The 25,499-nt window shown below is 38.1% G+C and overlaps 1 protein-coding gene across 1 annotated transcript in view; it reads right to left on the reverse strand.

The window, feature by feature from the left end:
* Window positions 1–4,255: 4,255 nt before the first annotated feature.
* LOC121388412 overlaps window positions 4,256–25,499 on the reverse strand; it is a 57,634-nt gene continuing 36,390 nt past the window's right edge. Inside the window, exons 18-30 of the mRNA XM_041519720.1 lie at window positions 24,743–24,871; window positions 24,153–24,226; window positions 22,957–23,111; window positions 17,986–18,049; window positions 17,489–17,580; window positions 16,383–16,559; window positions 15,606–15,680; window positions 14,695–14,862; window positions 14,071–14,138; window positions 13,317–13,359; window positions 6,621–6,684; window positions 6,008–6,084; window positions 4,256–4,790 (exon numbers count right to left, since the gene is read on the reverse strand). Coding sequence (XP_041375654.1) covers window positions 4,584–4,790; window positions 6,008–6,084; window positions 6,621–6,684; window positions 13,317–13,359; window positions 14,071–14,138; window positions 14,695–14,862; window positions 15,606–15,680; window positions 16,383–16,559; window positions 17,489–17,580; window positions 17,986–18,049; window positions 22,957–23,111; window positions 24,153–24,226; window positions 24,743–24,871 — 1,393 coding nt within the window. The 3' untranslated portion in view covers window positions 4,256–4,583. The remainder of the gene's footprint in view (window positions 4,791–6,007; window positions 6,085–6,620; window positions 6,685–13,316; window positions 13,360–14,070; window positions 14,139–14,694; window positions 14,863–15,605; window positions 15,681–16,382; window positions 16,560–17,488; window positions 17,581–17,985; window positions 18,050–22,956; window positions 23,112–24,152; window positions 24,227–24,742; window positions 24,872–25,499) is intronic.

Consider the following 25,499-nt stretch of genomic DNA (forward strand, 5'->3'; position numbering starts at 1 on the left):
CAGTTCTTGTTCTCTTTTATCATACATGTGCTTTTCTCCTCCTTTCTGCGTGTCAAAAATGTCATGAATCTTAGCGCGTTTTCTGGAGGGCATAAATCCGTTTTCTGGGCACCATGTTTTAATATGGCGTTGTAGATCCGTCATATTGCCAAATAAAACGCCGCAGTCGGTACAAGCAGTAGCCATAACAAAGGGATCTGCTTCTTACTGGATTCACCCGCGTCTTCGGCTGTATATTCCACTTCCAAATTGCTTTTGGTTTCAGAATCCACGGGATTAACAGTGTCCACGGGTCGGGTGTCTGAATGTATCTGACTATAGGGCGGCGACGACACGTTATTTAAAGCATTAATGTTATAACTATTTTCATGGTCTGTAGGTAGAGTGAGCTGCCTTCTTTGGATTTCTGATGGGCAATCTAAAACATTGGGTTTAAGTCTCTCATTGTCGTGAGTTGATGGTCGCAAGTCTATGGTTAGATTCCCATAAGGTCTCTGAACAGCAGTCTCATAAACCGACATAAAACGATCACTGTTATTTGGATAGATTCTTCTCGCAAACAAGTTTACTTGATGTCTATCAATGGGCGAATTAAACAAGGTCACGTAGTGAGAGTTGAGAGCAATATCACGTGACTCCTTGCCTCTTGGAAACAGGTTTTGTAACAGCAGGAAGTTAGCTACATTCTTGTGATGCGAAGTTCTTGTAAATAACTGAGAAATACGTTTATCATCTTTGGCCTCGGTCATGTGATCATCCAGAACTAAAACATTGTTGTTGCGTGCATCAAAGAAGTTGTCGTCCTGTAGGTTGTAGGGGATACCTTTCACAAACTGGACTTGGGGCATTGTTTCACGAATAGCATCGTAAAGTGGCTGCCATTCAGTGTAACACCAAATGATGTTGTTAGGTTTAGGTTTGATGAGTCCTTTCTGGAGTATTGCCTGTTCGAGTGATGCTTGAATCAATACAGCCGTCTTCGTTTTATAGTTCCATCCTTAAGAAGGGAAAAATAACTCACAGTTTCGTTAATCAAGTCTGTCATAATTTACAACGTACGCAGATAGACTTACTATAAAATAGTATGGTCCTCCCCAACAATCTGGAATGTCAACACCACGAGCTATAACACGTTTGAGTGAGTCGACAGCTTCAGACTTGCTTTTATACCACTGGGAATCCTCCGATATCACTCTCTCAGATGGTTCACGTCGTGGGTGTGCCACAATGATCCACGAATACTGTTTGCTCATCTCGAATGCATTTACACAAATGACAATTACTATATGCAAGAGGAAGCTTTATACTAGCTGCTGGGTGGAATAAAACCGATAAGGTAGGCTACATTCAAACGCGTTCGTTGAAATGCGCGATTGCGATTGGCTAAAACGACTGGAACCGGTTTCGAGCGGTTTTCGTCAACAAAAGACGTGTTGCAACACGTTTATAAATAAATCCAGCGGAAAAAACCCTTCGATCACTTTCGGAGCGACCCCATCGCACTCGTCACAACGGTGTTTAAAAATATCTGTTAAAAACCCTCTTTCAATAGGAGGCGTCGTTTTCCCGCCATATACACACACACACACACACACACAAACACACACACACACACACAAAGTTCAATACATTCAATGCCCATCTACTAGCGATGTGGTGATTCATTGATAAATTCTAATACTACAATATTTCTCTGTTGATACTTAAAGCTACAATGTTTAGAATATTTTTAGAATTTAAACTGTTTTAATTGTCACCTAGTCTTGTTTTGTACTTATGGTAGGTTGTTTGTTGCATATGGTTGATACATGTGGAAAGCTGCCTTCTGGGTAAAAAACCTATTAAAAATATTATATTAATTGCTTTTCTAGATGATGATGATTGTGTGTGTCTGTCAAGATTATTACTGTTTTAATAATTATACAGTCTGCCTGTTCTTCCATAACAGACTTTAGACCTAAAAATTTAGAGGATAATTATTCCTTGATTACAAAAAGGTTCCCACACACAAGAAATATATTTTGTACTTTAAAATAACTAAAATAGCTTGCTGAGTACATGTTAAATGGACCAAAAAGGTTGTCTTCTGGAATCTTGGCAGCCATCTTGGATTTATGTAAATTAAGAAAATACCCATTTAAAATTTGATATTATCTACAGACAAAACTTTAAAAACACTAAAATAGCTTACTTGGTATTTGTGATATGACCAAAAAGTTTATCTTCAAGAAGTTTTTAGACATAATGGATTTATGCAAATTAAGGAACATTTTTATATCTACAAAATATCTATGGTCAATTTTATTTACAAAATGTTAATTTCCCTTTCTCTCTGGCCATGAACTGAAGATGTTAAAGTTTAGCCCTGAAAATTAAACAAGGATATCCATGCAGGATGGGAGATAATGGCACAAATGATTGGTCAGTGGGCATAAAATTTGTTCAATTCCAGAAGAATTCAAGTTATCATTCTGGAATCCAGCGATCACCATATGCTGCCATGTTTGGATGTGAAGCCAATGTCTTTGCCAACAGAGGTAGCTGTACGGATGCAAAGTGAGGATGATCTTATATGTGCCGTATCCAGTTTACCCACCGTCCTAGAACATATCACCCCTGCGCGTGCTGTGACCTCACCGTGGTGCAGGGGTGTAACATTCTCTTTGAGAATGGCCAATACAGCACAAATTGAAGTTTTGAGTAAAATTCGGTGTCCGTAAAATTCTGTGATATTTGTATTTGTATTTTTGCACAGTTCTTTACACTGTTTTTGTTTAAACCTTGAATTTTTATATTGATGTTGAGCATCACTTTATTTATTTGCATTACCATAGTTTGACACCCAATAGCCGATGTATTTTTCGTGCTGGGGTGTCGTTAAACATTCATTCATTCATTCATTCATTTAGAACATATCACTGCACCTCATGCTGATGATATACACAAATCAGTACCAAACACCTGTCAGGAACCAGTACCAAGCAGCAGTCATGAAGTCATGCCAAAACCTAGCCAGGAACCAGATGAGTGGGACAGTGAACCTGATCCTGATATGCTAGTGCTCTCAGCCACGATTGATTTAGTTTCAGATTCAACACCAGAATATGGTGGTCCACCTCTGATGAGTCCGGCTCCAGTTGCTGTCCCGGCTGATTTACTCAAGGCTCGCATATACAATATCTTAAATGAGAGAAATGGTGCGAGTTCCTCCCAGATGACTCCGGTTGAGCATATGAACAAGAGGAGTAGACTGGAGCTAAGAAATGGACAAGTGGGAGACAACATAGCTGTACCTATCCCTCTTGTGGATAGGGGACGCGGTGACCCACGAAATATTCTCGGAATAATCATAGACCACGATGAGAACGATATGTATGCAATTTGTGTGAAAGCAGGGATTTTTTTAAAAGAGAAGTTTACACGCAATCAATTTGATTTGTGCCCCCCAGCGTTTACTTACTGATGCTGATGTAAACCGTACAAAGTCAGCGACCTTACACCAAGCTGTTAATCACGAATCCAACTGTGGTGGACAGGTATATGTTAGGTGTAACTGTGCTGGTCCTAAGAGATGTGAGTCCAATTGATGCAAATGTTTCAAAACCAAAATTCAATGTTCCAGCTGTTGTCATGGTAGCCTTGTGTGCAAAAACAAGTGACCTTTCTATACCAATATGTTACTTTCATGATTTGACACGGACTACTTGGTAACATTCAACTTCATCTTCATGTACAACTTCTGAAATAATTTGATTTGAGTTTAAATAAAGCGTTACATTAGGACTTGAGTGGTGTGGTATTATAGATAGCACTTTAGTCATTTTGCTTAATGGCTGGCCATGATTTTCAGTCGTCATTTTGTGAAATGCATGGAATTTTCAGTCATTTCGCGTATTACCTGGTGGTCACAGGCGCTTCACGAAATGACCGATTTGTTTAGGCATTACGCGTAATGACTGGTTTCACAGATTGACTGTAACATATACACATGTATCTTTTAAAAATTCTTTGTTCACAATATTTTTGTTGTTTAGTAAATTGATCATATATTTTTTGTACTAGGCACTTCCATATGGAATCAACTAGACTGTGAAATAAGATAGCATGTGAAAACTGAGTCCGTTCAGGGCGCCTCATCCTTCACACTGTCATATTCTTTGTGGGGACATTTCTTAAAATTATTAAAATGTGTGAATGAGGAGTGGGGGGGGGGGGGGGGAGAGAGAGGGACAAAACAAAACAAAAAAGTCAAAAATATGTGACGATTGTTTTCTCTAACCTTTGTTAGTAGCATACTATAAATACTTAAGAAATAAAGGCACCCTACTGGTATATCTATTTTAATGGAAATTCCTTCCAACACCCCCACACCCCTTCCACTCACCCCAAGTAAAGTATCATTCCATAGGCATAAATGGAATAAGGGTTGTTCTTCATGTATATAATTTTTGACATGGTTACCAAAAACTGTGTCATGCATATAGAAACACTGCTGTTGATAACCACAGAACGATATTTTTATGCATCTGTTTTTCATGATCCAGGCACATGTAAAACGGCCCTTTTAGCCCATAGTGGATACATTAGTGAGTGTCGGCCATCTTTCTTGCATTGTCTATCTCTCTGGTAAGCACAGATCGAGCAATGTCCTTTAAATCAAAACTTCCATCCTCAGCTACATGTGCATTCAGCTGGGCGTCGCTGTCACGATTAAGATTTGGGTCACGTCTTGAAACCTCGGAGATCAGCTTGGGTTTATAAGACACATCAGAAGCTACCATCACGGCATTCTGTAAAAACAACAATATTGTAAGGTTTACTGTCAGTGCTACTAAACTAATAAAAATAAACTGTCTTGAAACCTCGGAGATCAGCTTGGGTTAATAAGACACATCAGAAGCTACCATCACGGCATTCTGTAAAAACAACAATATTGTAAGGTTTACTGTCAGTGCTACTAAACTAATAAAAATAAACTGTCTTGAAACCTCGGAGATCAGCTTGGGTTAATAAGACACATCAGAAGCTACCATCACGGCATTCTGTAAAAACAACAATATTGTAAGGTTTACTGTCAGTGCTACTAAACTAATAAAAATAAACTGTCTTGAAACCTCAGAGATCAGCTTGGGTTAATAAGACACATCAGAAGCTACCATCACGGCATTCTGTAAAAACAACAATATTGTAAGGTTTACTGTCAGTGCTACTAAACTAATAAAAATAAACTGTCTTGAAACCTCGGAGATCAGCTTGGGTTAATAAGACACATCAGAAGCTACCATCATGGCATCCTGTAAAAGCAAGAAGATTACAAGGTTTACTACCAGTTCTACAAAGGGAATAAAAATAAATTATGTTTGGCTACAAACGTGCAAAAGCGAATATGATACCTTTTTAAACACTAGTTGTAAGATAAACGATATCAAACAGACACGCATGTAGTATTTTATTTGGTACATAATCAGCTTTAAAAAACATTTAAACATCTTTATCCAACTAAAACTTTTTATGACACTAACACTTAAATTCATTGTAATCGGTTTCAGGTCGTCTGTAACAGCGTTATCCATTTTTATCATGCTTATTTGTTTGAATTGTATGGCTGTGGCCACCGGGTTATCACCTAGGAGCAGCCAGTCATATGTCTTTAAATCAACAACACATAATTATATGTGTGTCATTGGTGTTTGTTATTATAAATAACGTTTTATGTTCTCACCAATCAATCAGTGTGTAAAAAGTATGTTTTTATCATAAGGTACAAAATCCATTTGTTCATAATCCATATACGTATTCTTTATGCACAGAATGATCTGAAACACAGAGGCATACACACATACATATAAGGAGAAGCATAAATGGAATCTGCTCCACCTATTTGCATATAGACTTGTTGTTACAAATTACACACTGCAGATTAGTATGATTACGTATTCATATATAAACGCTCCCGGATTACGGACTAATGTAATATGCACCTCAGACTTGTGATACTGATACTGACCTGTAGTATCTTAATGTCTGTGTTGACCAGGTGTATGTCATCAGTGATTGGCAGGACCAGTCCCTTTTGTCCCCAGGCTGTACGACAAAGACAAACAAGTGTTAACTGTACACGTACAATGTAGTAGTCTGTGTGGAAGAAGCAGATGTTCGTTCTCTCTCTCTCTCTCTCTCTCTCTCTGTCTCTCTTACACTCACTCTGTCTCTCTTACACTCACTCTGTTTCTCTCTTACACTCACTCTGTCTCTCTCTCTCTTACACTCACTATGTCTCTCTTACACTCACTGTCTCTCTCTTACACTCACTCTGTCTCTCTCTCACACTCACTCTGTCTCTGTCTTTCCCTCTCTCTCTCCCTCTCTCTCTCCCTCTCTCTCCCTCTCTCTCTCTCCCTCCCTCCCTCTCTCCCTCCCCCCTCCCTCCCTCTCTCCCTCTCTCTCTCTCTTCGACCAAGTGTCAAAATTATGAAATATCTGACACCAAATAGATGTATTTATTTTAAAATGTGCCAATATGGAATTTTTAGTAAAACCATCATCAACAGAAGACCATCAGTTCATGTCTTCTGCTCCGAGTATTATGTAAATTAAGTTAGCAGTTTGTTAACACCCACCATTCACAAGAGGTATGATGAAAGTCTTAGCTGCCACACCCATCAGAAACTGCAACACCTTAGCCTGAAATGCAGCATCAACAAAATATACAATGTAATCAAAACACAACATTACACACAGTATCAGTATGTAAGGATTGTTTTCTTCCGAATTAAAAATAAAAATAAATAAATGGAAATATATGTATCAGGCACAAATCCAGTGAGGTTGAGGGGGTCTGGACCTATCCACCCTACTCACAACCAAAACGTTTTTCCCCCACCTATTTTAATGTGCAATCACTGCTAATATAAGTAGTTGCATATAGGCCCCACCAGTGTCAAAACAAATCCTAGATCACGTACATGTTTTAACCATTTGCAAAATAATTATATGAGCTGCAATGTAGGTCATACTGTACAGTTGTGCTTAAACAAACACACTTGTTTTACCCCTGTTGTATTACAACTAAAACAATCTTCTTTAGCTGGATAAAAAGGGCACTTGTAAACCGAAAACAAGACGCTTTTATATTTTTCTGGGAGGTAACCGTCTCCCTGCCCTTCTCCCTCCCCCCCCCCCCCACACACTAAATATGGTCCTTAATATTGTGTGTCTTGTGCAAGTCTTTACTAAATAAATTCTCATACAAAGTTAAAGTCAGTTTCTTTAACGACACTACAAGAACACATTGCTTTATTATTCATCGGTTATTGGATGTTAAACATTTCGTAATTTTCACATACAGTCTTAGAAAGGAAACCTGCTACATTTTTTTCATTAGTACCAAGGGATTTTTATATGCACATAGACATGATATCACATATCATGGCCTTAGATATACCAGTTGTGGTGCAATGGCTAGAAAGAGAAATAGCCCAATTTGTCCACAGACAGGGATCGACTCTAGACTGACTGTGCATCAGGCGAACACTTTACCTCTAGTCTATGTATTGCCCCCAAATTCTCATACAGAATACTTACATTGACAATACCCACATCAGGTCAGTCGAGTGTTTTACCTCTAATCTATGTCCCGCCCCCAAATTCTCATACAGACTACTTACATTGACAATACCCACATCAGGTCAGTCGAGTGTTTTACCTCTAGTCTATGTCCCGCCCCAATTCTCATACAGACTACTTACATTGACAATACCCACATCAGGTCAGTCGAGTGTTTTACCTCTAGTCTATGTCCCGCCCCAATTCTCATACAGACTACTTACATTGACAATACCCACATCAGGTCAGTCGAGTGTTTTACCTCTAGTCTATGTCCCGCCCCAATTCTCATACAGACTACTTACATTGACAATACCCACATCAGGTCAGTCGAGTGTTTTACCTCTAGTCTATGTCCCGCCCCAATTCTCATACAGACTACTTACATTGACAATACCCACATCAGGTCAGTCGAGTGTTTTACCTCTAGTCTATGTCCCGCCCCAATTCTCATACAGACTACTTACATTGACAATACCCACATCAGGACAGTCGAGTGTTTTACCTCTAGTCTATGTCCCGCCCCAATTCTCATACAGACTACTTACATTGACAATACCCACATCAGGTCAGTCGAGTGTTTTACCTCTAGTCTATGTCCCGCCCCCAAATTCTCATACAGACTACTTACATTGACAATACCCACATCAGGTCAGTCGAGTGTTTTACCTCTAGTCTATGTCCCGCCCCAATTCTCATACAGACTACTTACATTGACAATACCCACATCAGGTCAGTCGAGTGTTTTACCTCTAGTCTATGTATTGCCCCCAAATTCTCATACAGACTACTTACATTGACAATACCCACATCAGGTCAGTCGAGTGTTTTACCTCTAGTCTATGTATTGCCCCCAAATTCTCATACAGACTACTTACATTGACAATACCCACATCAGATCAGGTGAACACTTTTCCTCTAGTCTATGTTCCACCCCCAAATTCTCATACAGACTACTTACATTGACAATACCCACATCAGGTCAGTCGAGTGTTTTACCTCTAGTCTATGTCCCGCCCCAATTCTCATACAGACTACTTACATTGACAATACCCACATCAGGTCAGTCGAGTGTTTTACCTCTAGTCTATGTCCCGCCCCAATTCTCATACAGACTACTTACATTGACAATACCCACATCAGGTCAGTCGAGTGTTTTACCTCTAGTCTATGTCCCGCCCCCAAATTCTCATACAGACTACTTACATTGACAATACCCACATCAGGTCAGTTGAGTGTTTTACCTCTAGTCTATGTTCCGCCCCAATTCTCATACAGACTACTTACATTGACAATACCCACATCAGGTCAGTCGAGTGTTTTACCTCTAGTCTATGTCCCGCCCCAATTCTCATACAGACTACTTACATTGACAATACCCACATCAGGTCAGTCGAGTGTTTTACCTCTAGTCTATGTCCCGCCCCCAAATTCTCATACAGACTACTTACATTGACAATACCCACATCAGGTCAGTCGAGTGTTTTACCTCTAGTCTATGTCCCGCCCCAATTCTCATACAGACTACTTACATTGACAATACCCACATCAGGTCAGTCGAGTGTTTTACCTCTAGTCTATGTCCCGCCCCAATTCTCATACAGACTACTTACATTGACAATACCCACATCAGGTCAGTCGAGTGTTTTACCTCTAGTCTATGTCCCGCCCCAATTCTCATACAGACTACTTACATTGACAATACCCACATCAGGTCAGTCGAGTGTTTTACCTCTAGTCTATGTCCCGCCCCAATTCTCATACAGTCTACTTACATTGACAATACCCACATCAGGTCAGTCGAGTGTTTTACCTCTAGTCTATGTCCCGCCCCAATTCTCATACAGACTACTTACATTGACAATACCCACATCAGGTCAGTCGAGTGTTTTACCTCTAGTCTATGTCCCGCCCCCAAATTCTCATACAGACTACTTACATTGACAATACCCACATCAGGTCAGTCGAGTGTTTTACCTCTAGTCTATGTCCCGCCCCAATTCTCATACAGACTACTTACATTGACAATACCCACATCAGGTCAGTCGAGTGTTTTACCTCTAGTCTATGTATTGCCCCCAAATTCTCATACAGACTACTTACATTGACAATACCCACATCAGGTCAGTCGAGTGTTTTACCTCTAGTCTATGTATTGCCCCCAAATTCTCATACAGACTACTTACATTGACAATACCCACATCAGATCAGGTGAACACTTTTCCTCTAGTCTATGTTCCACCCCCAAATTCTCATACAGACTACTTACACTGACAATACCCACATCAGATCAGGTGAACACTTTACCTCTAGTCTATGTTCTACCCCCAAATTCTCATACAGACTACTTACATTGACAATACCCACATCAGGTCAGTCGAGTGTTTTACCTCTAGTCTATGTCCCGCCCCCAAATTCTCATACAGACTACTTACATTGACAATACCCACATCAGGTCAGTCGAGTGTTTTACCTCTAGTCTATGTATTGCCCCCAAATTCTCATACAGACTACTTACATTGACAATACCCACATCAGGTCAGTCGAGTGTTTTACCTCTAGTCTATGTCCCGCCCCAATTCTCATACAGACTACTTACATTGACAATACCCACATCAGGTCAGTCGAGTGTTTTACCTCTAGTCTATGTCCCGCCCCAATTCTCATACAGACTACTTACATTGACAATACCCACATCAGGTCAGTCGAGTGTTTTACCTCTAGTCTATGTATTGCCCCCAACTTCTCATACAGACTACTTACATTGACAATACCCACATCAGGTCAGTCGAGTGTTTTACCTCTAGTCTATGTTCCGCCCCCAAATTCTCATACAGACTACTTACATTGACAATACCCACATCAGGTCAGTCGAGTGTTTTACCTCTAGTCTATGTTCCGCCCCCAAATTCTCATACAGACTACTTACATTGACAATACCCACATCAGGTCAGTCGAGTGTTTTACCTCTAGTCTATGTATTGCCCCCAAATTCTCATACAGACTACTTACATTGACAATACCCACATCAGGTCAGTCGAGTGTTTTACCTCTAGTCTATGTATTGCCCCCAAATTCTCATACAGACTACTTACATTGACAATACCCACATCAGGTCAGTCGAGTGTTTTACCTCTAGTCTATGTATTGCCCCCAAATTCTCATACAGACTACTTACATTGACAATACCCACATCAGGTCAGTCGAGTGTTTTACCTCTAGTCTATGTATTGCCCCCAAATTCTCATACAGACTACTTACATTGACAATACCTACATCAGATCAGGTGAGTGTTTTACAGACTACTTACATTGACAATACTCACAACAGATCAGGCGAGTGTTTTACAGACTACTTACATTGACAATACCTACATCAGATCAGGCGAGTGTTTTACAGACTACTTACATTGACAATACTCACAACAGATCAGGTGAGTGTTTTACAGACTACTTACATTGACAATACTCACATCAGATCAGGCGAGTGTTTTACAGACTACTTACATTGACAATACCCACATCAGATCAGGTGAGTGTTTTACAGACTACTTACATTGACAATACCCACATCAGATCAGGCGAGTGTTTTACAGACTACTTACATTGACAATACCTACATCAGATCAGGCGAGTGTTTTACAGACTACTTACATTGACAATACCTACATCAGATCAGGCGAGTGTTTTACAGACTACTTACATTGACAATACCTACATCAGATCAGGCGAGTGTTTTACAGACTACTTACATTGACAATACCTACATCAGATCAGGCGAGTGTTTTACAGACTACTTACATTGACAATACCTACATCAGATCAGGTGAGTGTTTTACAGACTACTTACATTGACAATACCCACATCAGATCAGGCGAGTGTTTTACAGACTACTTACATTGACAATACCTACATCAGATCAGGCGAGTGTTTTACAGACTACTTACATTGACAATACCTACATCAGATCAGGCGAGTGTTTTACAGACTACTTACATTGACAATACCTACATCAGATCAGGCGAGTGTTTTACAGACTACTTACATTGACAATACCCACATCAGATCAGGCGAGTGTTTTACAGACTACTTACATTGACAATACCCACATCAGATCAGGTGAGTGTTTTACAGACTACTTACATTGACAATACCCACATCAGATCAGGTGAGTGTTTTACAGACTACTTACATTGACAATACCCACATCAGATCAGGTGAGTGTTTTACAGACTACTTACATTGACAATACTCACAACAGATCAGGCGAGTGTTTTACAGACTACTTACATTGACAATACCTACATCAGATCAGGCGAGTGTTTTACAGACTACTTACATTGACAATACCTACATCAGATCAGGCGAGTGTTTTACAGACTACTTACATTGACAATACCCACATCAGATCAGGTGAGTGTTTTACAGACTACTTACATTGACAATACCCACATCAGATCAGGTGAGTGTTTTACAGACTACTTACATTGACAATACCTACATCAGATCAGGTGAGTGTTTTACAGACTACTTACATTGACAATACCCACATCAGATCAGGTGAGTGTTTTACAGACTACTTACATTGACAATACTCACAACAGATCAGGTGAGTGTTTTACAGACTACTTACATTGACAATACTCACATCAGATCAGGCGAGTGTTTTACAGACTACTTACATTGACAATACCCACATCAGATCAGGCGAGTGTTTTACAGACTACTTACATTGACAATACCTACATCAGATCAGGCGAGTGTTTTACAGACTACTTACATTGACAATACCTACATCAGATCAGGCGAGTGTTTTATAGACTACTTACATTGACAATACCCACATCAGATCAGGCGAGTGTTTTACAGACTACTTACATTGACAATACCTACATCAGATCAGGCGAGTGTTTTACAGACTACTTACATTGACAATACCTACATCAGATCAGGCGAGTGTTTTACAGACTACTTACATTGACAATACCTACATCAGATCAGGTGAGTGTTTTACAGACTACTTACATTGACAATACCTACATCAGATCAGGCGAGTGTTTTACAGACTACTTACATTGACAATACCTACATCAGATCAGGTGAGTGTTTTACAGACTACTTACATTGACAATACTCACAACAGATCAGGTGAGTGTTTTACAGACTACTTACATTGACAATACTCACATCAGATCAGGCGAGTGTTTTACAGACTACTTACATTGACAATACCCACATCAGATCAGGCGAGTGTTTTACAGACTACTTACATTGACAATACCTACATCAGATCAGGCGAGTGTTTTACAGACTACTTACATTGACAATACCTACATCAGATCAGGCGAGTGTTTTACAGACTACTTACATTGACAATACCCACATCAGATTAGGCGAGTGTTTTACAGACTACTTACATTGACAATACCCACATCAGATCAGGCGAGTGTTTTACAGACTACTTACATTGACAATACCCACATCAGATCAGGCGAGTGTTTTACAGACTACTTACATTGACAATACCCACATCAGATCAGGCGAGTGTTTTACAGACTACTTACATTGACAATACCTACATCAGATCAGGCGAGTGTTTTACAGACTACTTACATTGACAATACCTACATCAGATCAGGCGAGTGTTTTACAGACTACTTACATTGACAATACCCACATCAGATCAGGCGAGTGTTTTACAGACTACTTACATTGACAATACCCACATCAGATCGAACAACACCGACATCAAGTCTAAAACAAACAATGTAAGAAGGTTTTAATGAAAAAAAATTATCATTAAAATTAATGTCCTATAAAAGAAGCAAAATAACATAAATCAAATGATGATGAAAATTAAAATATACATATATATTAGTCTGTAAAATTAGGATTTTTGCAATGAATGAAATGATTTTATTTTTCTCAAAAAGTTGGCCTTTTAATCATTACAATATCCAGATGGCCCACTTAATAATCAGGGCAAGATTTGGGGGGTTGGGGGTGCCCTCCTCACGTTGAAATAGAAATATTCTAGCTGGTGCATATCTTATTCATTTTAAGAAAATCCTATATTCATGTTTGTATGGAGAATAATATAAACGTTTTCCTATCTGAACATTATTTACCAATAATCTTTGCAGACACTGAATGGTATGCCATTATTCTGTTGAGGTATTTAATAATTTTAAAAAAACCGTAACATTAAAAACAAATATCATCAAAGAGATTTATCAAAAGTAAAAACAAATTGTTGTATACATCACAGTAATATTTCAGAGTGTGTGCAGGGGTTCAGGGGTCGAAATTTATTTTTACAATATATCTTCTAGTTTAGCATGACTCGGCCCCCGAACTATTTGCTCGCCACAGTACAGACACCACCATATTTGCATAATTTTCTGCATACCTGCATAAACACGAATCATAAATTATCCTATCAGATTGATCAAAATGAAGACTTACGATTCTTTAATAATCTTCCCCTTCAGTAGCTGGCCAGTTAAAGACACGGTGACAGTCACATACATTGTCTGAAATGAAACAAAAAACACCACACAGACATAACTGAGAGTCAACTTTACGCTTTTTAGAATAATGAATAAAGCAGGTGAAAAGTAAAGTTGAGAAAAGATAACTCTAATACTAATTAGCAACAAGGAGTATTTCCAATACAGGAGGACATAGTTAAAGTTTGTTTTGTTTAACGATACCACTTGAACATATGGATTTATTAATCACCGGCTATTGGAAGTCAAACATTGAGACAATAAAGTTCATTCCAGGATGCGAACCCAGTATCTACCAGCCATAGCGACTTAACACACCACTATGCCACCAAGGCTGGTGTCTGCTGATTACAATAATGAATTAAATATGAACGAGGGTTATGTTGTTGGTACAAAGAGGTGATACCAAGTCAGCCACCAAGGCTGGTGTCTGCCGATTAAAATAATGGAATTAAATATGAACGAGGTTATGTTGTTGGTACAAAGAGGTGATACCAAGTCAGCCACCAAAAATCTACCAATGGTTACCATAAGTTCATGTAAGTTGGATTTAAAATAATACACATATCACTACACTTACACAGTTGATGGTGAGAAGATGGGGACCTGTTCCTGTGATGGTGTCAATGTACATGTCGATATTCCCAGCAAACTTTACGCCGATCAAACCACTGCTTATTTTCATCAACGGTGATTTCGTTGCATCCATGTTCAACTTGACACGAGAGTTGGGATACTTTTGTCCAATCTGAAAGTTTTCAGTTAAAACAAATAAACCAAGAAAGTTGCAGTGTTATCAATATTTTACCTTGAGATATTAGACCAACAAGAAAACACTGGACATACAGAAATGAATATTTTAAACATCAAAACTGTACATTTCAATCACAAATACTGTACAATATTTGTAGAGGAAAAATTGTTTAAACATTAAATGTAAAACATTTAACAATATTTTTATTCCATTACACTGGCAACATTACAAACATTTCAAAGTGGTAAGATATTAGTATACGAGGGGCGATTGAAAAGTTCTTGGCTTAACTAGGAAAGGACCATGTTTATGATATCATTATGCAAGACTGATGGCTAACTACCAATAGGCAATGAAGCAGGCATTTTTCTAACCACCCAGTATTTAGCCAGTTAAGTAGACATTTCACAAGAAAGAATGGCTGCATTGCATTACAGTAGCTTCTATCTTAACAATCACCACCATATTCCCCAGATCTAGTACCACCTGACTTCTAGCTACTAGTATTTCCTAATCTAAAAAACGCAATTTGCTGGCAGGCACAACTGATAATGTCATTTCTACTGTAGACGAGTTTTTTTTTAACCAATCCTTATTCATCAGAGTAATCCAGGCACTGCAGCACTGTTGTAAGAAGTGTGTGAACTTTCAAGGATATAAAAGCTAGGGCAAGTCCACCATAGTTAGACCAAGACCTTTTCAAACACTCCTCATATAGTCCTTCACCTATTTGTTACCTGTGGTATTAAGACTCCGATGCACTCCACATTCGTACACGTTGTGTTCAAGATGGGTCTCTTTCCGGGAGGTAGCTAAAACAGATATATACAAGTAATACTCACTTGTGTGTGTATTATATTACATGAAAAAAAGTCAAATAAGTCACTAAAGTTGCTGAAGCTGAACTAGTACTAACTTTGGATTATTTAATGCATTGTTTTTTTTATTATCAAACCCTACACCTTCTATTTAGCCAGTAACCTTCTACACACAGTTCAATACAAAATGGAATGTTGATGGCCATTATTGGGTTTCAGCTGGTACTATATTTAAGTTACAATCAGGTCTACATGAATTCAATATTCATACAAGTTTTCCAGTGTGCATATTTAGGCTAATCGGTCAAATCTCTTTATGTGACACACCTGTCTTTAGCAGTCACCTGTCTTTAAAGGTCATGCTTTTAACATTCTTTAATTATATAATTACACTCATTGGTAAAAAAAAAAAAAAATTCACTTTCAACAGGCGATGTTTACACAAATGTGCATGTGTCATCATCCATCTATCCATCCATCCATCCATCTATATTAATCAATGATCTATAACGTGTTAAAAGTTTCGATAAATCTGAGACTTAATTCACCGATAGCCTTGGACCTTGAAAGGATATAGCCGCCACGTAAATACAGTTTACTACTACTGCTAGCATTACTTTGTATGTTGGACTGTTTGGCGTTTTCTTTATTTCTTTATATCTTTCTTTATGATATAATTAGTTCAGCACTACTTACATCTTTTGCTGTCAGATTATATTTTAAAAATCCATGTCGTAGAGCGACGTATCCCAAAGTGTTGGCCATGTACGGAGTCAACCACAGATACAACATACGGCTGCTTTCAGAACTGGCTGGCAAAGGTGCTGGTGAAAATGGTGCTTCTTCTCGGTCTGTTTTCCAGAAAATTTCTCCCTTTAAAATATATAACATATATTATTATTATTATTATTATTATTATACAGGTCATTTTTTTTTCATAATTGATTTATCTTTGTAAATTGTTTCATAATAATCTCATAATAAAAAATATAGAAAGTTTAAAGTTGCAATTTATATATTATTATTATTATTATTATTATTATACAGGTGATTTCTTAATTGATTGATCTTTATAAATTGTTTCGTAATAATCTCATAATAGGAAAGTTTAAAGTTGCAATTTTGCCTTCCAATTGTGTAACATCTTTTATTACTGTAAGGCTTGAAAGACACCAGGTCTGGGTCTGGGTCTGGTGAGTATGGTACCAGTTGTAAATGAAACGCACTGAATCAAATGTGGCAAAACACACCGTATCTGTGTTTGTGTGAACTACAGATCTGGTAACAGATGTCATAGAACATGTTCTATATTTTCACACTGCCAGACTGGCAGCTGCACAATGTTCGAACCTTACTCATTCATTTTTCTTAATAATCAACAGGAAATGTATATATTAATCAATGTGGATTTCTCATACTTATTGCTGATGATTATAGAAGTAAATTTATCTAAAGATATGAACACATTAACATATACAGTATTGAAAACACGTTACAGTTATAGCCCAAAATGTTCAAATACACTTTTTGCCACACTCGCCAGACCCAGTCTTGGACCCAGACTCAGACCCAGGCCCAGACCCAGACCCAGACTAAGATCCAGATCCAGACCCAGCTTTGGTGTGTTTTGGGCCTAAGAGTGTGGATTAATGAATAATAAATAGCTTGCCCCTACGGAGCTTGTGAAATATGTTGTACAAATCCACACCTCCTTGAACATTATTCACTATGTAGTAGTAGTAGCAGTAGTAGTAGTAGTAGTAGTATCAGTTTGCAGTAGGTACCATATACGAATGTAATACCTTGAGGAAAATGTCCATAAATGTTGGTGTGATGTCAGGGTTTGAGATGAGGTGGTAGTCTAGAAGAAATATGTTGGCCAAAACAACTGTCACTGAAAACAAACAAAGTCTGACACATTTTATATTTGTATTCACCAAAGTATTCTAACAGTTTTCGTTAATGTTACCTGGTTTCTTTGTAAAGAACAGTGATTGTACATTTAAAAGGGAACTGGTTACTGAACGGAACTGAACCGAACTGAACTGAACTGAATTGAATTATTGGCACTATGATGAAAATGTAAAATATTCAAATCCCTTTTATATATTGTAGGCAAATGCATTTACAATGTTTTCTGAATTTGAATATTTTTATTTGTTTGTTCTTTAAATGGTCAAAAATACTATTTCTGAAACATATTTATTGAATATTAACCTAGGCATTACTAATACTGATCAAGCAAAGGGGCCATACAGGAATCCACTATACGTGTGTGGCTATTTTCAAAGGTACGTACCTGGAATCTGAGCAAGTCTTTTTTCCGCATCAATGTTTACAAGTTTTGTGACAATCGTACAAAACTGAAATATACAATTAGTTGTCTTTGTTTTGTTGGTATTCAGTTTCGTTAAAACAGTTTAAATAAATAAAACGAAATAAAATAGAAGGAATAAAGAAAGGAAGAAAAACTAAATAATGTCATAACGAAAGAATGAATTAATGAATAAACAAATGAATGGATAGATGAATGAATGAACGAAAACGATCAATCAAACGAACAAAGAAATGAATGAATAAACAAATGAATGATTGAATCAATAAACCAATCACTGAAAGAACAATGAATGAAAGAATAAATTAATGAAAGACATCAATAAAATAAACCAACAAATGAATAAATAAAGGAATGTATGAATAAATCAAAAATCAATCGTCTGTATTGAGATATCAAACATGGTATCAGAAAACGGGATTTAAACCAAAAATCCAATGCCATACTAATGAAAAGCATAGCATGTATTTATAAAGAGTAACTATAATTGGCCGGTAATGAACTGGCACGCGACTGATTTAGGAAAGGAATGGGAACGATTCTACCAACATTGTGACTTCATTTTTGGTGGTCCACTAAGCATGTGCTCTGAAAAAGAAAGGATCTGCAATTTAATGAACTTTGTGGGTGATAAGGGACGAGAAATGTACCTTACCTTTCATTGGGACACAGTAGAACGTCGGCAAGGTGAAAATATCCGAGAAGTTAGTGAAAAAGATGTTCTCGATATAGTGGCCGAAAAAATTAAGACACACCTGGAATCAAAGAAAACCCCAATAATGGCAGCTGTGCAGTTTGACAGAAGATGCCAGAAACATGGGGAAAGCTTTGATAATTTCGTTACTGAGCTTAAATTACTGTCCCACGGTTTAGACTTTGTTGAGGTGGACAAACTCATAAGAAATGCCATAGCATGCACATCATTAGACAAACGAGTGAGACAGCGCTGCTTAGAGAAAGGAGCAAATCTTACACTGAAAAATGCAGTTGAAATAGGTCGAACATTTGAAGCAACAAAAGACGATATGAAAGTCATCACTGGTGAAGATGTGACTGTTAATAAAATGTCGACAACCACTAAGAGGAAAAGGTGGTTACCCAAGTCTTCTCACACATTTCAACATAATGACAAAAGACGACAAGAAGAAAAATGCCAAAGGTGTGGTCACAGTGCACACAAGCTTCAGCAACGATGGCCAGCAAAAAGAGAAACTTGTTCAAAATGTAGTAAAATGGGTCATTTTGCCAGTTTGCCGTACTAAACACAGAAGTATTCACAAACTAGATGATGATTCACTGTCAAGTGACAATGAATGTGTTAATGATATGAATACTTCATCTATACAGCCTGAAAAAAGGTCATCGAGCAACAGATGAAAAATCGGGTGAATGCAACCATGATGAATGGTGGGTATCAGTACAGGTATGTGAAAAGAATTTGTACTGCCAACTAGATACAGGAGCACAGGCAAGTGTAATGAACACTAATCACCTTAGGAAAATAGCACCGGAAGCAAGGATTAGAGACACGAGTCAAAGGTTGATGTCCTATACACAACACCAAATTGTTCCTAGAGGATGTGTTGTCCTAACAGTGAAGTACAGAAGTCGAGAATGCAATGTGAAATTCTATATTATCGATGGTAATCAGAAACCAATTCAGAAACCAATTCTATCAGCAGAAGTATACCAATTACTAAATTTGGTACGAGTACATAGTCTTGATCCTGATCTTGCTGAGATATTGCAAAAATATCCAGACTTGGAGAAAGCAACTGGACAGATGCCAGGAACATACTCGATCAAAATAGATCCAGTAGTCCATGGTCCTAGAAGACAACCAGAAGCACTCCTGCCACTAATCAAAGATAAGCTTTGTGAGATGGAGGCTGAGGGTCATCTGATGAAAGTTACCTAAGCAACCGACTGGGTCAACTTGATGGTTGTGTCATGTCGTTGATACAAAATCCGGATCTGCCTGGATCCCACTGACCTGAACAAAGCTGTAAAACAAAAACATTACCTAATTCCGACAGTTGAGGAGATAGTAGCCAAAATGCCAGACTGTAAAGTTTTCGGTGTCCTAGATGCTAAATTGTTATTTACAGATGACACTTAACTATGAATCAAGTCTGCTGACCACAATGAATACTCCGATTGGTCGTTTTCGACGGTTAAAGTTACCATTTGGAATCAAATCTGCAACAGAGCTTTATCAAAGAACTATGGATGAAATGCTTGAAGGCACTGAACATACATATGCAGTAATGGATGACATTCTGATAGCAGGATGTTTAACTCCTCACCATGATGATGTTCTAAGAAGAGTCCTTGAGAAGAGTGCAAGTTATAACTTGAAACTGAACTTTAACACGGTCAAGGTCCGTCAGAGTGAAGTACCCTATGTGGGTCACATTGTATCGGTGAATGGTCTGCGTCCAGATCCAGCAAAAGTAAAGGCCGTAAAGGAAATGCCAACTCCACAAACAAAGGAGGAGGTGAGACACTTCCTTGGTTTCGTGCAGTATCTCTCCAAATTTCTACCAATGTTGTCAGAAATTGAGGAGCCATTAAGGACACAGACTAGAGCAGATGTTCTGTCCCACTGGGATAAACCACAGATTGAGGCTTTTCAAAGACTTAAAGATCTTTGCTGTGAGGCACCAGTATTGGCCTATTATGATGTTCACAAGGATGTTGTGATTCAGTGTGACGCGAGCAAAAATGCAGTAGGTGCAGTCCTAATGCAAGGTGGTAAGCCAGTAGCTTATGCTTCTAGGAAGTTGCGTAAATCAGATTACAACTGGGCAGCCATAGAGAAAGAGATGCTAGCAACTGTATTCAGCACTGAGAAGTTTCGGGAATACATCCTTGGAAAGGAAACTGTAGTACAAACTGACCATAAGCCATTAGAGACTATAATGCGCAAGCCTCTGATGTCTGCTCCTCTTCGTCTTCAGACAATGATCCTAAAAGTAAAAGGATATGACCTAAAGGTGGAATATATTCCAGGAAAGACACAGTTTATTGCTGATACTCTCAACAGAGCTTGATGAAACGCAACCGGAAGATGACATGGAGCTAAAGTTGAACATGCTACAAAGGTTGTCGGTGTCACAGTCCAGATATGTTGAATTCCAACACAAAACTGTAAATGAACTCCATGAGCTGTATGCAATAATCCCGTGAGGATGGTCAGACACTAAACAACAGGTACCACATGCTGTTAGACAATTGTGGGATGCACGAGATGAATTAGTAGTGCTTGATGGTGTGATATATAGAGGGATGAGAACAGTAGTGCCATCAACAATGCGCACAGCTATGTTAAACCTGATTCATGAAACATATATGGGGATTGTGAAAACAAAACAAAGAGCAAGAGAAATCTTATACTGGCCAAACATGACTGCTCAGATAGAGAAAAAAGTGTTAGATTGTGCAATTTGTCATGATTATGCTGCAGCACAGCAGAAAGAACCATTATTTCCGAGCCAAGCGCCAGACTTACCTTGGGTTGAAGTTACATCGGACATCTTTACATTCTTTCCATTGACTATTACTCCAAGTACATTGAAGTCACACAACTCAAAGACATGCCCGCACATGAAACTACTGAATGCCTTAAAGAGCATTTCAGTCATCAGAGAATTTCTGAGAAGCTGATCACAGATTGTGGTTCACAGTATACAGTGCTGAATTCCAAACATTTACCGAAAACTATGACTTTAAACATGTTTTGGTGAGTCCAAAACACACATGTGCAAATGGAGAAGCTGAAGCAGCAGTGAAAATTGTCAAGTCATTGTGGAGAAAGAATGAAGACAGGCATAAAGTTCTTCTTACCTACAAAACAACTCCGCTTCCAACCATGAACTTATTACCATCACAGATGTGTATGACCCGAAGGCTAAGAACAAACTTGCCAATGTCTCGTAACCTGTTACAACCAGAAGTAAACAATCCAAATGAAGTGAAAAGAAGATTACAGTTTAACAAAAACAAGCAGAAGTGTAATTATGACAGGAAAGGTGTCAAAGAGTTACTTCCCCTAAAAGCAGGCGATCCTGTGAGACCGGAACCTGGATCTCGTGAGTGGAAACCTGCAGTTGTAGTTTGATATCACATAACCCCGCGATCATATGTTGTGGACACAGGGACACAAAAACTCAGACGGAACAGAGTTGCATTGCGTTTAGATTCAGAGGTATCCAACAAAACAAGTGTGTTACACAAACAATCCTACAGACCAGAGATCACATGCAAACCTATATCTCCAGAACTCAACAATAAACAACATGTTGATGGTAAGATGTCACCTGAAAGAAATGCATCTATTCGTCGACAAGTAGTGTGTGCAAAACCCTCCGCTGAAGATTGTGAACAGCCCTGTATCACCAGAAGTGGCAGAAGATACCCCGGAAAAATAAGTCTTTAGTGATTCTTCGTATGGAATAAAGTTGTGAGAAAGAAACAGATACAAACATTTCATATTTAGTTATTTTACTTTTGTCTAGTTAAACCATTATCAGGAAGATACCTGGACTTTTAAATGTTAAGTAATTTAGAGGTTTCATATAAGGTTGAGTACAAACATGTTCTAATTTCTTAAGTTTAAATAATAATTTCAGTCAAGCGGAGTGATTTAGATGGACTTTTGATATTAGCTATACTTTAGACTATAAGAAACTTTAAATAACAGCTGTAGCTCAGACTGAAAGATTCTATTTACTCAATATTAAATTTTAAAAGTTGATTTTGGGAAATATGTTTTTAAGGGTAAAGGAAAGGGGAAGTTATATATTGAACTATATGTTAAACAGATAGTGGACCTTTAAGAGTGTTAATGACGTCACAACTACGCAATAAAACCTGGGCAGCCATTGTGACTGACAACTGCGTTTTATCGTCTGTATTGAGATATCAAACACTTACCTGACCCTGAAGTGCATCCTTCACCTTCCTGTCAATGATTTTAGAAAACAAGTTATACAGCCAGGCGGCTCCCCCGTGGAAATTGATGCTGACTCCACCGATGTTATCTGAACACGATGACGTTGATATGTGCAACCGACCCCCTGTGCCATTGTCTAAAAGTAGATATTTGGTGATCACTATAGAATTTAGGGAACTTGTTCAGTAACCACAAAAAAAATTAAGGAACCGTCTTGTTTCTACTCGCTGTGACATAATGAAGCCTAATTGTCATATATAAATTTTATTTCATTGATCGCTGTTAAAATAAGCAAAATAGTGATAAGTTCCCCCCATCACCCCAATATGTATTGTTAATTGTATATTTTAGTACATTTGAATGTTAAATATACTGAACAACAAGCACTACAAATATTAATTTAGTTCAATTTTATGTTCCCCCATCACGTCAATATCTATTGTCATATTGATGTGAAATAAAATCAATTTAATATTTTAGTAGATTTGAATGTTAAATATACAAGCACTACAAATATTAATTTAGTTCAAGTTGCAAAATCATGCCAGTGATTTGAAAAGAATTTGAAAACATTTGGGATTATGTTGAGTGTATACGAAATGATTCGGGTGAATTATGAAGTATGCTGGAAACTAATTTCAATATAAAATTTTATATACAATTCGTTTCAAGACGAAAAAAACAACCCCGTAATGGTATAGCCATAAAATCTGTTTATACTAGTATACAATCCAGAGTTTATTACTGCACTTTTCCCCCTGTTTTTTAATGTTGAAATAGACCAACAAGTTCGCCTATTGCATAAATAGTCTCGCCCGATATTTTTAGAATTGTATGCTCCCGAATAATGCTATAAAAGGCGAAGTGTAATTGGTCGATATTTAAATTGTTATTTATAGATGAAATGTCACCTGGACATGGGAGTCCACGCAATGCTGTTAGACCTACTGGTAGACCCAGTAGAGCTAATTTTAATCAGATTGTATTATATTAACTAACCTAACTAACTATTCATTAATGAATGAAATGAATGAATGAATGAATGAATGAATGAATGAATAAACAAACGAATGAATGAATGAATGAATGAATGAAAAGAATAAATGATTAAATGTCTTTTTAATTAAACAAACAAATAAAATAAACAAGTGATAGATAAAAATTAAAACAGACTTACGCAGAGCAATGCCCAGCTTGAAGGATATTCCACCAACAGATGCATCAAAGTCAATGGTGTCCGATATGGGAAATCTAAATCAAACATCGTCCGAGTTATGAGAAGAAAGTAGGTCAATCTGTAAATCTACACTACTTGTATAAGGGTTCTTCACAATTCGTCAGTTACCAACATTTTCACAAGAGAGGATACGGGCTTTGTTTTTTCAAAGTGTACGTCACAAATGTTGATTTTGCCAGAAATCTTTTTATCAACATTTTTGGTTTTAAAAGCTGTCGCCGGTAGCCTATATTATATATAGGCTATACACGTAGGCCTACTAAAACTATGGTATTTTTAAAATTATAAATAGAAGTACATATATAGCATATCATTACAGTGTGTTTGCATGTGCGTGTGTGTGAAGATATTTGTGTTTTTGAGAAACATTTCCATAGCCTAGCTATATGGAATGAAAATCATTGTAATTTTAAATAAAGTAGGACCTAAATGCATTTTAAAACATTTCACCCGGTTCCTAGAAAAATTCTGCATCCGCCCCTGGTGTCAGTGCGTGTGCGTGTGTGGTATAAGACGTAGAAAATACTCACATAAAGTGGTACGTGTAATGCAACGTCCCTTTTAGTCCAATCCCAGCGCCACTGGCAGTCCATGTGATACCAGTGGGCGGAGTCAAAATCAAAGAGCTGGATGGCTTTACAAACTTTGTGATACTAACTCTGAAATTATAATAATAATGTTTTAAAAATTCCATTTGACAAATAACACAGTCTACCGTATATTGAGATGACCTTTAAACAGATGCCAAACAGAGACTCCTCATAAGTGGAAGGGATCAAGTCGAGAGGTATTCATTTCGGACAACATAAGGGCTAATTGGGACCTGGGACCTGGGGCCTGGGTTTTTTTTTTTTTTTTGCTTTGTTTTATTATAGGTGGCTCCATGATTTGTTTCTGATGGAAACGGGCACCCTACCCCATGTAACACTTTGACGCTATGACTACTCCCGCTTTGCATTACCCACGCCTCACGTCTTGAACCCATCCCTACCCCCATGTAACACTGTGACGTTATGACTACTCCCGCTTTGTATTACCCACGCCTCACGTCATGATCCCATCCCTACCCCCATGTAACACTGTGACGCTATGAATACTCCCGCTTTGTATTACCCACGCCTCACGTCATGAACCCATCCCTACCCCATGTAACACTGTGACGCTATGACTACTCCCGCTTTGTATTACCCACGCCTCACGTCATGAACCCATGACTACTCCCGCTTTGTATTACCCACGCCTCACGTCATGAACCCATCCCTACCCCATGTAACACTGTGACGATAT

The sequence above is a fragment of the Gigantopelta aegis genome, chromosome 14 (genome assembly GCF_016097555.1).
Source record: "Gigantopelta aegis isolate Gae_Host chromosome 14, Gae_host_genome, whole genome shotgun sequence".
Taxonomy (NCBI): Eukaryota; Metazoa; Mollusca; class Gastropoda; order Neomphalida; family Peltospiridae; genus Gigantopelta; species Gigantopelta aegis.